Consider the following 13,674-nt stretch of genomic DNA (forward strand, 5'->3'; position numbering starts at 1 on the left):
CATTAGGGATAACGAGCAGATAGGGAGCCTCCGTCGACCTATCGCTCTTTTTGTACAGGATGCCCTCCCGTAAACAGAATGATGACAGGCCACGTGAAAAGATGCGGGCGGAGTCTGAACGATTGCTTCGAGATATTCAATCAGGGACCGTAATTCAATGTCGTCTCGTTGGCGGTGAGCCAGGGCGGACGCGGAGATGACCCCAAGGAAAAGGGAATCGTCGTCGAGGTCCGCGGTGCTGGTTGGAAGTGGGGCACGGGACAAACAATCTGCATCACTGTGCTTTTGCCCTGATTTATACACGATGGTGACATCAAATTCCTGCAGTCGGAGGCTCCAGCGTGCGAGTCGCCCTGAGGGATCCTTGAGATTTGCCAACCAGCGGAGCGAGTGGTGGTCGCTCACCATTCGGAAAGGGCGGTCATACATATAGGGTCGAAATTTCGTTAGCGCCCACACAATAGCTAGACATTCTTTTTCGGTGGTGGAATAGTTCACCTCAGACCGTGATAACGTGCGGCTTGCGTAAGCGATTACGCGTTCGATACCATCCTGCCACTGTACAGGTACCGCACCAAGGCCAACGTTACTCGCGTCTGTGTGCAGTTCTGTGTCAGCTGCCTCATCGAAGTGCCCAAGTATTTGAAGACGCGTGCATAGCTCTTCGAAGACATGTTGTTGCTCCCGACCCCAGAAGAACGGTTCGTTATCTTTGGTGAGGCGGGTAAGGGGCTCAGCTATTCGGGAGAACTTCTTCACAAAGCGTCGATAGTAGGCGCAGAGACCCAGAAAACGGCGCACACTTCGCTTGTCATCAGGAATCGGAAAAGAAGCGACGGCGGCAGTCTTGTCGGGGTCTGGGCTAACGCCCTTGGCGCTCACAATGTGGCCCAAAAACTTCAGCTCCTGTAAAGCGAAGTGTCATTTTTCGGGCTTACGGGAGAGACCAGCTGAACGGATAGCTTCGAAAACAGCGCGTAAGCGGCTGAGGTGTTCTTCGAAAGTGTTGGAGAAGATGACATCATCCAGGTACACGAGACAGGACTGCCATTTGAGGTCAGAAAGCACAGTGTCCACCATCCGTTGGAAAGTTGCTGGAGCTGAGCATAGACCGAAGGGGAGCACCCTAAATTCGTACAAACCGTCCGGGGTAATAAATGCGGTCTTCTCCCGGTCACGTACGTCCACCTCTATTTGCCAGTAGCCGCTGCGTAAATCGAGTGATGAAAAGTATTTGGCGTGGCGCAGACGGTCTAGGGAGTCATAATGCCCGGGAAAGGATAAACGTCTTAGTTACTTTGTTCAGACGTCGGTAATCAACACAAAACCGTAGGGTCCCATCTTTCTTTGCAACTAGGACCACAGGCGACGCCCACGGGCTCTTCTATGGCTGGATCACGTCGTCCTGGAGCATTTCTTGAACTTTCCTTCGAATTGCATCCCGTTCCTTTGAAGATACCCGGTAAGGCGACTGGCGTAATGGTCTTTGGCTTTCATGAGCGGTGGGAGGTGGCCCTGACCAGCGAGACCCTGGATCAGCAACTTAAGTTGGTTCAGCAACTCCGTCAGTCAGCTAAAGCCAGTGGCGCCTTGGACTAGGGGTGCCACCCAAGTTGCTGGAGCAACCTTCCTCATTTTAAATAAAAGTTTTCTCTCTCTCTTCCTCTCTGGCTTTCATCAACTATAATTCGATGTTTTGTTATCGGCGTTTGTCTAACTCTGGAGGCGTCAGCAAAACAGTCCCGGAAAGAGTCAATGCCACTCTGCAGGTTGCGTTTTTGACTAGGCAGAAGATTCGGGTTCACGTCGAGTTTAACCGGAGCATTCATTGATTCTACTGACTTCGTAGTCCCCGTCAACGCGTACTCTCCGGCGCATTCCCTGAGTTCTTCAAAATAAGCAATCGTTGTGTTGGCCGCTAAACGTTGGGGTTCGCAACCGAAATTTGTTATCAGTAGTTCGGCTCGCTTATTGTCCAGTTCTATAAGCCCGCTAGCTACACACACTTGCCGACCCAGGAGCAGTGACATGTTGGCTTCAGCGGTGCCACTAGCGCCGGCGCTGTCATCGCACTCCACAGTTACTAACATGGTGGTTCTCGACGGAATCACTACGTCATCATTGCAGACTCGCAACTTAGTCCTGCGTTGCTGGGGTTCGTCGCCAACAGTACGGTGTGCGGAAAACGAGACGATCAGCTCCTTAAAGTCTATGACAGCCCCATATTCCTGTAGGAAATCCAGACCGAGAATCAGGTCTTTAGAGCTCTCAGGAAGCACAGCAAAGCAGCCGGAGAAAGTGACGCCGCGGATCTGAATTCGCAAGGTGCAAATGCCGGTCGGCGTCACAACATGGCCGCCAGCTGTGCGGATCTGCGGCCCAGTCCAAGGTGTCAAGACCGTTCTCAGGGTCGTGGCTAGCCGGCTGCTTATCACGGAGAAATCAGCGCCGGTGTCTACCAGTGCGGTTACTTCACAGTTATCGGCGGTTACTGGTATTTCCGTAGAAGCCAACTGCTGGCTCTTCGTCGGTGGGCTCGTCGGGTCAGGTGGTCGTTGGTCTCGTCGTCGCTGCAAATCGTCGAGTGGAGGCTCTTGTCTCTTCCTAGCTGCGGCGGCCCTACCCCCAGAGGACGCCGTCTTCAGTTTTCCCGCCGTGGGGACCTGCCTCTGAATTCGCCAGAGGTCGACGGGTGGTTAGGAGAAGAGAATCTCCTTGGCGATGGGGATCGAGACTGGCGTCGCGGCACGGTCTGAGCCTGCAGGTTGGACGTCAGGTACCGTTCAATCTCCTGGGGTCGCTCGCCGTAGCGTGGTCGAGGAGCGTCTGAAGCAAAACCCCTTAAACCCATCCGACGGTAGGGGCAGTGGCGCAGGATGTGGCCGGGCTCACCGCAGTGGTAGCAGAGTGGCCGGTTCCTCGGCGTTCGCCACATGTCCGCTTTACGCATGGCGGGCCGGAATTCTTGCGGCACGGTGGTGGGCACAGTTGGACGTGAGTACTGCACAGTCGGCACAGGTGAAAAAGCTTGTGCCACTGCCGCAGGCCATCGAAGTGCCTCGCTGTAGGTCATGATGTAGGGTTGCGGCTCCGGAACAACTGGTGCTGGCTGCACCACTCTACGGATTTCATCCCGTACCACGTCCGACAGGGCGGCGACGCTGGCCTGTGGAGCTTCGAAGCGGAGTTTCCCGAGTTCTTCGGGAACGACGCTCCGTATAAGCTCTCGAAGATCTTCAGGAGGCACCGTCGTAGGCGTGCAGATTTGAGCGGCTGCCATGCTAGCCTGCCGGCCCTACCGCGTTCCTGCAAGGAGCGTTCCATGCTCACTGCCTCCTTCGTAAAATCGGCCACTGTCCTTGGAGGGTCGCGGACAAATCCAGCAAACAGCTGCTCCTTAACGCCCCGCATCAGTGCCGCACTTTCTTTGCCTCGGCCATAGCAGGGTCGGCTCGACTGAAGAGGTGCATCATGTCCTCAACGAACATGTTGACGCTCTCATTTGGCTGCTGCGACCTCGAGTGCAGAGCGACTTCCGCCTTCTCTTTTCGTTCACTGGTGCCGAATGTCGCCAGCAGCTCGCGACGAAAAACCCCCCAGGTGGCAAAAGAGGTCTCGTGGTTCTCGAACCAAATCTTTGCCGAGTCCTCTAGTGCGAAGTAAACGTTCCTCAACTTGCGCTCACCGTCCCACTGGTTGAAGGCTGCCACACGGTCGAAACTGGCCAACCAATCTTCAACGTCTTCAAACCTGTCTCCGTGGAACGTCGGCGGTGACCGGGGCACGTGGAGTACGAACGGAGTGTCAGTTCCAAAACGTTGAGTGGTCTGGCTACCAGTGGTTGATGTCATATCTCTTGCCGGTTTTGTCGGGCCGCTGAACTCTGGCTCTAGGCCTCGCAGGCGGCCGCTCGCTTTGTGGACGGGGGTTGTGTCCACGCACTGAGAGCTGGCTTCAAAGGTGTCCTCAGAGTCAGTGTACATGGGACGTTACCCAGCCGGCTCCACCAAATATGTCACGGCTATATAGTCGGGACAGCCAGGTCACGTTTTACAGAGCAGCGCAAGGCAGCAGCGAACTTTCGAGCGGAACCCGAAGAAGAGACGACGAAGGAACACTGCCCGCCACCATGGCTAAGCTAGCCAGGATAGCGGTTAAGGCAATTCGGTCAGGAGACGGCGCCACGAGAATGTTCAGGAATGTGGCAATATGAAAGAAGTCAACAGTGTTGTCCTGGAAAGCATACGAGAATGTTCTTTTCGTTTTGGTGTTGATCAGCAGAAAATTAACACTGCATTAACTCTTTAACAGAAAGATATCATCAAAAGTAGAAGAAACAACCGCCACAAGCCACTGGTGGCGTCCGAACCGACAACGTACGCATGTGGCTCGCAGTGCTCAACCAACTCAGCAAAGGGGGCCGATTTCAGCCTTCCACATCAAATGCTAGTATGTTGCGTGGTCTTTCATGTACAGGGTGTTCTGTATTTATCTGTGTGGGTTGTAAAAAATTCTCGTGCGCAAACAAATGGTCTATTTCTGCTCAAACACAGACCACCGAGTAGCTTGTGAGAGTTTTTCGGTAATAATTCAACGTCGGAACTTGCCGGGATGGCCCGGAAGCGGTGAAAAACTGGAGTGGTCTGCGCGCAGAGGAGGAGGAAGAACATTTATTTCCGCCGAATATGGCGCGGCAGGCACCTCCGGGACCGCATGCAGCCGTCCAGGGAGGAAGCCTGTCGCACCGCGGCCGGGGGACATCCGACCCCGCCTAGGAGAAGAGGTCATCAGCCTCGGTCGCCAGGCGGACGGTGAAGCGCTGAGTTTTTTCGTCAGAGCTTCATAGCTTAGTCTCCCATTCATCGCTAGTTTTAATCGCGTTGCACCTTGGGGCACGAACTCATCTCTATATTATGTGATCTAATGTTGCCACGTGGCCGCAGAAACTACAAATTTCGGTTTCTGCACCGTCCCTCTTCCGCCCTCTGACACCCGTCCAACTCCTCCACATGGGCGAGAAGAAATTTCGAGCTTAGTCTTTTCCAGTCGCACGATTCCTTTTTACTCAGGAATCTATCCGGTAGCGCATATATCCTCCGGTCTTTCTTCAGATTTTCGGTTACATCCCTAAACGTACCAATAGTTTCTTTGCTATTAGGTGTTGTTGTGGAGGCGTCCGCAGCACCCCGAAATAGCGAGGAGCGGGCCAGCATGTGGGCAGCCTCGTTGCCGGCGAGACCGGCGTGTGCTGAGGTCCGGATTATAGTCACGCTTTCGGCGAGAGACGACTCGTTCAGAATTTTGGCAGCACGATTGCTCACTCTACCCTTGCTAAAATGCCTAACCGCCGCTTTGCTATCGCTGACGACGTGTTTCACGCCTGGTCGTGGAATGGCAATGACAATTGCAATCTCCTCCACCTCTACCGGCGGTAGATCTCGATTTCTTTCGCTTCCTATGGCGATCCCGGTGTCTAATAGGGCGACCGAGGTTCTGTCGCCTTCTTTCCCGATCGCTACATCGGTGTAGGTGGCCGTTCCCGGCGGGAGTTTGTCCAATTTGTTAGCTAGGTGCTTAGCTCTGCTTTTCCTCCTCCCCTCGTTGTGTACGGGGTGCATGTTCTTCGGTATTATAGATGCTTTCTGATTTCTCGATCTATGCTTTCTCTGTCACTTTTGCTTTCCCCGGGCGCTAGTAGGTTTACCCAGTCGAGGGTTTGTCTAGTCTCCGCCGTTCCTGTGAGTCGCTCTCTCTGGGATATCCTGACCGCCGCAGCTGGCTCTTTCCACTCATTATGCAACCCCATTTTCTCTACAATGCCGTTAGAAGTAGTAATGGGGAGTCCTAGAGCGCACTTCGTGCATATCTTAATTATGGTGTTTATTTCCCGTTCTTTGGTCATGTCGATATTTAGGAATGGAGTCGCGTAGCAGATTCTGCTCGTGACAAAAGCTTGTACGAATCTCAGTCTAGTAGCCTCCGTGAGGCCACTCCTTCTGTTGGAGGTCTTCTTAAGTACTGTGACTACGAGCTCCGCCTGGTCTTTTAATTTCTTAATCAGGCTTTTGTTACTACCCATGCGGTTGATATTGTTACCTAATATTCATACCTAATATTCTAATGTCATCTACGTTTGGGACTTCGTTCCCGTTGATTTTAATTTTGATATCTGGAGTTATTTTCCTGCTACTGCTGGTCATTACCTGGAGCTCCGATTTTTCTGGCGAACAGCATAAACCTACGTCCTCTGCGCGTTTGCTGATTATATCTGCTGCCTCTTGGAGCCTGGATGCGATGTACCAGTCGTTCCCTTCGCAGATCCAAACGGTCACATCGTCCGCGTAGATGCTTAGCTTTAAGTCACCGAGATGCCCAAGCTTACGGGGGAGCTTCCTCATTACGATGTTAAAAAAGAAGGGTGAGAGCACAGCCCCCTGTGGAGTGCCTCTGTTACCCAGCGGGAACTCCTCCGATGTTAAGCCCTGAAAGCTGTTGTTCGCCGTCCTGTCTCGCAGGAATGATCTAATGTAGTTGTAGGTTTTTCGCCTACTCTTAGCTCAGCGAGCCCGTCGAGAATGGCGCCGTGGCTGACGTTATATCGATAGATTTCTTGAGATCTAAGCCTAGAATGGCTTTCGTATTTTTTTGCTGAAGTCTCTGACAACATCGTTATTTACTCTGAGCATGGTATCTTCCGTACAGAGGCCGGGCTTGAATCAGACCAATTCAGGCGGCCACGCATCATTCTCTTCGGTGTATTTGGTTAGCCTCCTCTAGTTTGCCTCCGCAGGAGGTTAGAATTTTTCACCGAGGTGACTACGATAGCCGAATGGAGAGATCGCCCCATCTTGCGCACAGCGAGACAACCAATATCCCTGCTCTGAGCTGGGTTACGTCTCGAACACCCCAGATCCCGCAGCCTGTCAAATCTGCTCTTCCGCTCGCCTAGACGAAAATTCTCTGCGCAGACGACTGCAGTTTCCAGACAATTGAGGAAAGTTCCGAGCTTTAAATTATTTACCGAAAAACGCAGACTGCCATAACCTACCCTACGGTCTGTGCTTGAACCCAAACAGGCAAGTAGTTTGCGCAGGATAAATTTTTACAACCCAGACAGGTAAATACGGAACACCCTGTATACGCTGAGAGGTTAAATCTTTTAAAAGGCAACTAAGCAGACTTTGAACAATAGTTATTGCCAAAATAATCAAATGAAAACTACACCGCTAGTGAAGTGATACTGATCATGCACTGGAAGACGCAGAATACATAAACAAAATCGAAACATAAAACGTTGCTCCTCGAAGCCGTGTAACATTCCTTACGTATTCTTATATCACCTATTCGAGTCATTTCACTTTTTTCACTGTCCACTCATCTTGGATTTCAGGCAAGTATTCTCGCCGCAGATCTTCATCGCAATTGGGCATATCTCCTACTCTGATGACCTCAGGCCAGACTGCGTCATCACCCCCCCGAATGTGTACGCATTCCCTAGCAGGTTCAATTTCACATATGGGCACACCTTGGTAAGTTTCTCCTTTACTGATACCCTGTGGTTTGAAGTAGTTTTAAGTGGTTATTGTGTTCACTTGGCTTTAAAGAAAGGCGCAGAGGGCAACCTCACTGGCCGCATAATGAACTGCACCACTTGTCACGCCAAGCCGCTTGCCACTACGCACCTCTCAAAGTATGAGATGGGCATCACGAAGCGACGTCAACGACTACACCTTAAAGCAATGACTTCTGTAATCACAGCAGCGTTCACAGTTTGTTCTGAACGCAGTTCCACTTTGTGGTAGTTCATAATCCCTTGTAAGAAAGAGACCTGTCGGTTTTCGAACGACTGTTCGAAATGAAAATTATCAAAGTACAGTATCAAAATCAAGTAAAAGAGGCAGGGCGCCAAGCGTAAGGCATCGAGTATTTTAAGTGCCAGTTTAAAGCCGGAAGTAATTACCCCTATTCAAAGACATCTGTTTGGGAGAGGAGAGAGACTAGTTTTTCCTGCTTGAAAACAAATGGCGTGAGAGCGGCGTACTTATTAAATCTGCCGGAATTATGAAAAAGTGCACAAATAATCTCGGAAGGCTACGTCCTTGATCCTAATGTGGTAGGGAAGTAGCGCTATGGCTAGGGATGTGGTGAGAATTTACGACTTACGAGTATCCTCCTGTGAGATTCGCTTAAAGAATCAAATGTACTGTAGACGAAGAAGTTGCAAATTGGTTTATTCCAGCTGCTGCGCGTCTCTTTCTTCGCTTCTTCACCTCACAGCGCGCGGCGATAATGCGTCACCACAGGGCCTCCCCCTCAGGAGACGGAGTCATCCCAGAGAACAATCTTCCGGCGAGGTGTAACATGGCAACGAGGTGCATTGTTGGGAAAAAGTGGAAAGAAAAGTGAGAGGGCAGGTGATGAAGGAAGTGCGGTGTTGTCGACGTGGGCAGGCTTTGGGCGGTCCAGAGAGACGAAAGTGTAGCGACCGTTGACGCGGAACGTGTTTTGTCGTCCCGCGCTACGACGAGACAGAGTCCAGTATAGGGTGCCTGAAGCGGACTGAGGGCACAATGCACACAGAATAAAATTAAAGTGATGTCTCTCAAATCGTGGTGGACAAAGATCGGCTTGCACTGGCGAGCGCGTGTCGTAGGGGTGGAGATACAGGACAGGAGAGTGTTTAGACGTTCAAAAAGGACAAACGACGGTTTTGGCAGGCCGGCACCGAAGTCACTCGGTAGACGCAACGATGTTCAGTAGACGAGATGAGAAGGGGCATATCTGAGGTATTCCTTGATGGCCCATATGAAGGCCTAAAAGGACGACTCGCAAGGGAGTGGCCAAGTGCTCCAGAACGTCGTCAGCCCTGAGCGACGCCTTCACCTGGCGGTGTAACCTTTCGACCAAGCCGTTGGCTTGCGGATGGTAAGCTGTAGTCTTGAGGTGGGTGATACCGAGAAGCTGCATCAAACTGGCGAAAAGTGCGGACTCGTAATGGCGGCCTCTGTCGATGATGACTCCACTGGCACGCCGAAACGGTCGATCGACGTGGAAATGAGCGCGGAGGCAATCGATTAAGCAGTGATTTCCGGCATGGAGGCGGCTTCCGGCCGTCGCGTAAAACGGTCAGTTATGGTGTGCTATGGTAGTGGTGGTTTGTGGTCCTTGAAGATCACGAAATTTCGTCCCTCCAGTAAGAAACTGAAGTGTTTCACGGCGAGGTGCGCCACGAGCAGCTCACGGCCGAAAGCACTGTACTGCTGTTCCTAAGATGAGAGCTTCTTCCAGAGAAAACCGGGCGGACATAGTTCGCTGTTAAGATATTACATTACTCCCGTGGCTGCTTCCGCATCCCCTATGAGGGAGCTTTCCTCCTTACCTAGCCTGCGTTTTTTCGACGTATGGTGGTGAGGGTGGTGGACCGCGTCGCGACTAAGGGGGAAACGGGTTTTCCGCAACATAAGGTATGGCACACGACTATTCGCTATCGTCACCAGGGGCAAAAAGCAATTTTCTCATTAATATAACACAACGGCCAACATTAAATATACTGACTGTTTTTGCGTACACTCTAGTGGAAATAAATGTGTTCTTATATTGACAGCTATCGATAAAACTGCACAATTTCTAGCCCCTTATCATGGTGCCACCGCCTGCGCATAGCGGTGTTGCGCGATTCTGTGTTTCGTACAAATAATCGCACAAGTGCCGAATATTGTTAGAAATTTACGATTTCTCTTTTACTTCATTCAATCACTTCGATTCGCACTCGATTCGGATTTCAGCCATGCAATTTGTATTCAGTTCAGTATCAAAGCTATAATAATGTCAGTCTCGGTTTTTAAAACGTACTTTTGTACACCCTGTGCTATGGCGCGTGGCTAACCGCCAATATCTCCGTACTCGGGCTTCTCGGAAGGCCTTGTGCATAGGACAAGGGAAGACTACTGTCGCCTTTAAGTACCACAGAGAGGGCAGCAGGGGCAGTCACAAAGAAGTAAGGGAGCAGTGAAATAGAAAACGCTGGAGCGGTACGTGTAGTCAGTGCATACTTGGAGCAAGTAACTCAGTACATTCTAATGGGTCCTGCCTACTTTTGAAAGAAGCGCTTAAACATTTGGATGCTGACACTGAATTCGTAGCAACAAATTGTAGTTCCTGCGGTTGCGCTACAATGGGCCTCAAATGCCAAAGGCCCGTGGGCTGAGCGATATCATTGTATAGAAGCAACTGCAGATGATGTAAACTAAACCAAAACACTGCATTTTCAGTTTATTGTCAACCCTTTCAATTGGCCTCCAATGTCAACATCGTCCCATTGATATGAACAAACTCCAAAGCTGCATTTGGTATGCCATATCTCCATCCCGCATACCATTAAAGTATTCGCCATGAGGAGGCTGGCCAGCAGATTTCTCGCCATCGAATCAAGCGTTAGCAGGAAGTCGAAAGTCCGATGCTACACTTTTCAAGATTAAGTGGTGATTGAAGCAGTGATGATCATATCTGTGCAGAGCTTAATCCGCGCCCTAAATTCGCTCCGAAAATCTTTTCTGTCCTCATTTCTGCCCATGTAAAGAGCTGCGCCACCTGTGTGACGTAAATTCTAAAATAAACCGGTGGCAATCTTGGCGGTCGTTCGGACGACCAATGCCCGAGAACTTCACATCGTACCAGTAAAGTCAATCTGCTCTCTTTAAGCCCTTCCGTCCGCAATATAATGCTTCACGAATACTTCTTGCTCTCGGTTCTGCCCCTCTTCTCCATCACTTCCGATTTTCGCTTTGTTTCGCGCGTCACTGAAGTATAGATTTTATTCGAAGGTAGAGGTTATGACGCGTAGCTCACTGGTCTCTCCATCGGCCTCACTGACGCACTGCATTTGCACAGATAGAGCTGGTTTTATTCGTAAAGGGCCCGGATGTTACTACTATATGCGCTCAAGTTCGCATCGTCAGCTTTCCACTAAAGCTCCGCTTTTTCAAATATTCTTTGTTAGGAGTACTATAAAGACCGCTGAGGCGCGGTGAATTTCAATGTCGAGTGACCGAATGCACATGCAATTTTCCTGCCGAGGCCATAGGTTAGCATGACAGCTTTTACTGCCTATTTCAGAGTTGACAACTTGACAGCCTTCATCTGTGGGGACATGAATTGAGTTCGAGTAGTGTTTGGGTGTACGGCAGATGAAACTGCGCTAGCGGGCGACGTACAGCTGTTTGTCTTGCGAGGGGAGGGTATTTAGGAGTTCGATCTAGAATCTAGAAACTGGGCTCACCTTCTGTTTCACCGGCCTTGAAATACACAGCATAAATTTACTAAAATAACAAATAAAACGTTCATTATATGATTTCAGTTAACTTCTCACGTACATAATGCCCGGCTTGCTGTACAAACCACCTGGGCAGAGCGCAGCTACATATCTCTCACTGTGTAGTGGGGCGAAAACACCGTAACGAAGTGCTTGGCTGGAAGTTACCGCTGAAACAATGACTACATGATGCTTAACGCACCCAGGAAGTTCTGTGCAGTCTACAGCATGCTGAATGGTGTTATGCCTTTGGCAGTTTCTCGAACTAACCCATCCTCACTGCCCAAAACAGTACGCCGCTCTTAGAAAGGCGGCGCATTGCCCTTTTGGGGTGCATCTAATCTGCGCTGCTGTCTTGCAGGCAAATGCCATCGAACTGCTGTTTTACATGAGCCGCATGCCGCACCACCCGGCGCTCGTGCTCTCCGTGAGCCTACACGCCCGCGAATACGTGGCAAGACGGCCGGACGACGGAAACCAAAACATCGGCACATTCAGGTTTTTCAACCAGTGCAACAGGACAAGGATAGTGGCTGTCTCATTCGTAAGAAAAACCTGGCCGAGCGTTTCACTTTCTGCATGTTAAGCGTGCTAAATATCAAATTGCGCTTTTTTGTGTCTCTCAGTCTCTCAGGAGGCGTGGGTTCGAATCCCACCGCTGCCACGAAATGTTATGGGACGGCGGGCCCGCGCAGAGAAAGGCACAGAGAGACGCACCCAGACACAACCGGCCGCGGCGTTTCTCTTTCGTTCTCTACCTCTCGCGCTAGCGCCGCGCTAGCGCCGCGCGCGCTCCCCTCGCGCTCGCCCCGCGCCTCTTCTTTATTTGTATAGCGCAGCGCGCTCTTGGTTAGCGTATGTCGTATGCCGTTACAATATGCTTCCAAGGTTGTGAAAGTTTCTGACTCGGAGATTTTTGATAGTTTTTAAAATGATATGTGTTCTTACTGTCAAGTGATCTACAAATGGCAGCATAACACCAGGTGTAAACGTTTACATGGGAAAAGCAGGCAGTTTACCTTTTCACCTGGTTTTTAGCATAGGTTTTAAACATCGCAGTCCTTCGAGGACAAAAGAGTAGGTATTCATGTGGAAGGTGGCAGATATCTGTTTCGCAGATAAACGAAGGCTCACTGTTTAAAGACGGGCACCAAATGCACAACACATAGAGCTCATTACGAGAACGCATGCCGGCGTAGGCCCGTTAGGCATAGTCCGTCTGGATGTGGAGAAGCTTGGGGGAGTTGGTGATTGTACATACAGAAAATGGCGTAAACTAGAAAGGTGCAGAGGAACAGCCACCGGGTGTGCGTCTGTTTGAATTTAAAATTCAAACTTCTCATGCCACCAGCTATCTCAGTCACACCCTCCACTCCCATCAGAACGTCCTGCTCGTAGGGAAAAACATTTAACCCCTGGCATTGCTGAACACTTCGCCAAGAATTAGAATTCCTGTTCTCGAAACGGTGATAAGAAGCATGAGCCTTCCCTCTCCCTTGTTCACTTTGTGTTGTGAAGAAACCTGTCTTTCTGCCTTCTCTTTACGACCGACTTCTCTATACATATGTGATTTTGTTCGAAGGGTGACACATTTATTCAGTAATCCTCAGTATCTTTATCGATTTGTTCATTCACTTCCGAGCTCGCATCTTTAGTTTGCATCTGTGTCTGAAACTGCACTGACACTGTTATAAAAGCTGGAATATTAAAAAAAATCAATGTCAATTGATATGCATGTTATAGGTGAGGTAACTCAGTCGAAGACCGGTATAGCTGACTTCTTAGAAAGTGCAACCTCTAGGATTTGCGCAATAAGAAAAAAAAACAGGGTATGAGTTTCCTCAGCAAATATCGTATAATCAACGCTTTTTAACGCAACAACACTAAGGCTAGCTCCGACACCCGAATGTCGTTTCACTGCAAACACTTTGTGGTACCAACCCTGTAATACATGCGCAGTTATTTTGTGATACGTCAACTAATCCCATTGATAGCTGGGATGTCAATATCATTAAATGACGGCAAGCCGATGGAAACAGGAGGACATGACGGATGGTGTTAGCATGATTTAGCGCGGTGATTGTTCGGGCTAGCGGCTACATGAGGTTCCATAGCGCAAAAAGTAGGGAATAGACGGAACACAAGGTCAAGACAGATGCAAGGACATAGTGAATACGAGTGATTGGTTTTATTACTGGTTTTTAAGCGAGCCTCAACGTATGTTTGGACAGCCGAGCATAAGACCGTTGGGCCATCGGATGTCGATTGAGAATCACTGTTCTAGTTCTGCAAGGGTAGAGGTTTTAAACTGTCAGTAGTGTCGCATAACCTATCAAAGCACCACGGGCGAAGTACGGTGTCTC

At 50.1% G+C, this 13,674-nt stretch overlaps 1 protein-coding gene across 1 annotated transcript in view; it reads left to right on the forward strand.

Moving 5' to 3' along the window:
• LOC149369736 (uncharacterized) overlaps positions 1 to 13,674 on the forward strand; it is a 75,087-nt gene that overhangs the window by 32,188 nt on the left and 29,225 nt on the right. The window contains exons 5-6 of the mRNA XM_089576276.1: positions 7,391 to 7,529; positions 11,673 to 11,855. Coding sequence (XP_089432402.1) covers positions 7,391 to 7,529; positions 11,673 to 11,855 — 322 coding nt within the window. The remainder of the gene's footprint in view (positions 1 to 7,390; positions 7,530 to 11,672; positions 11,856 to 13,674) is intronic.

Source organism: Amblyomma mixtum, chromosome 1 (genome assembly GCF_055824585.1).
Source record: "Amblyomma mixtum isolate Tamu chromosome 1, ASM5582458v1, whole genome shotgun sequence".
Lineage (NCBI taxonomy): Eukaryota > Metazoa > Arthropoda > Arachnida > Ixodida > Ixodidae > Amblyomma > Amblyomma mixtum.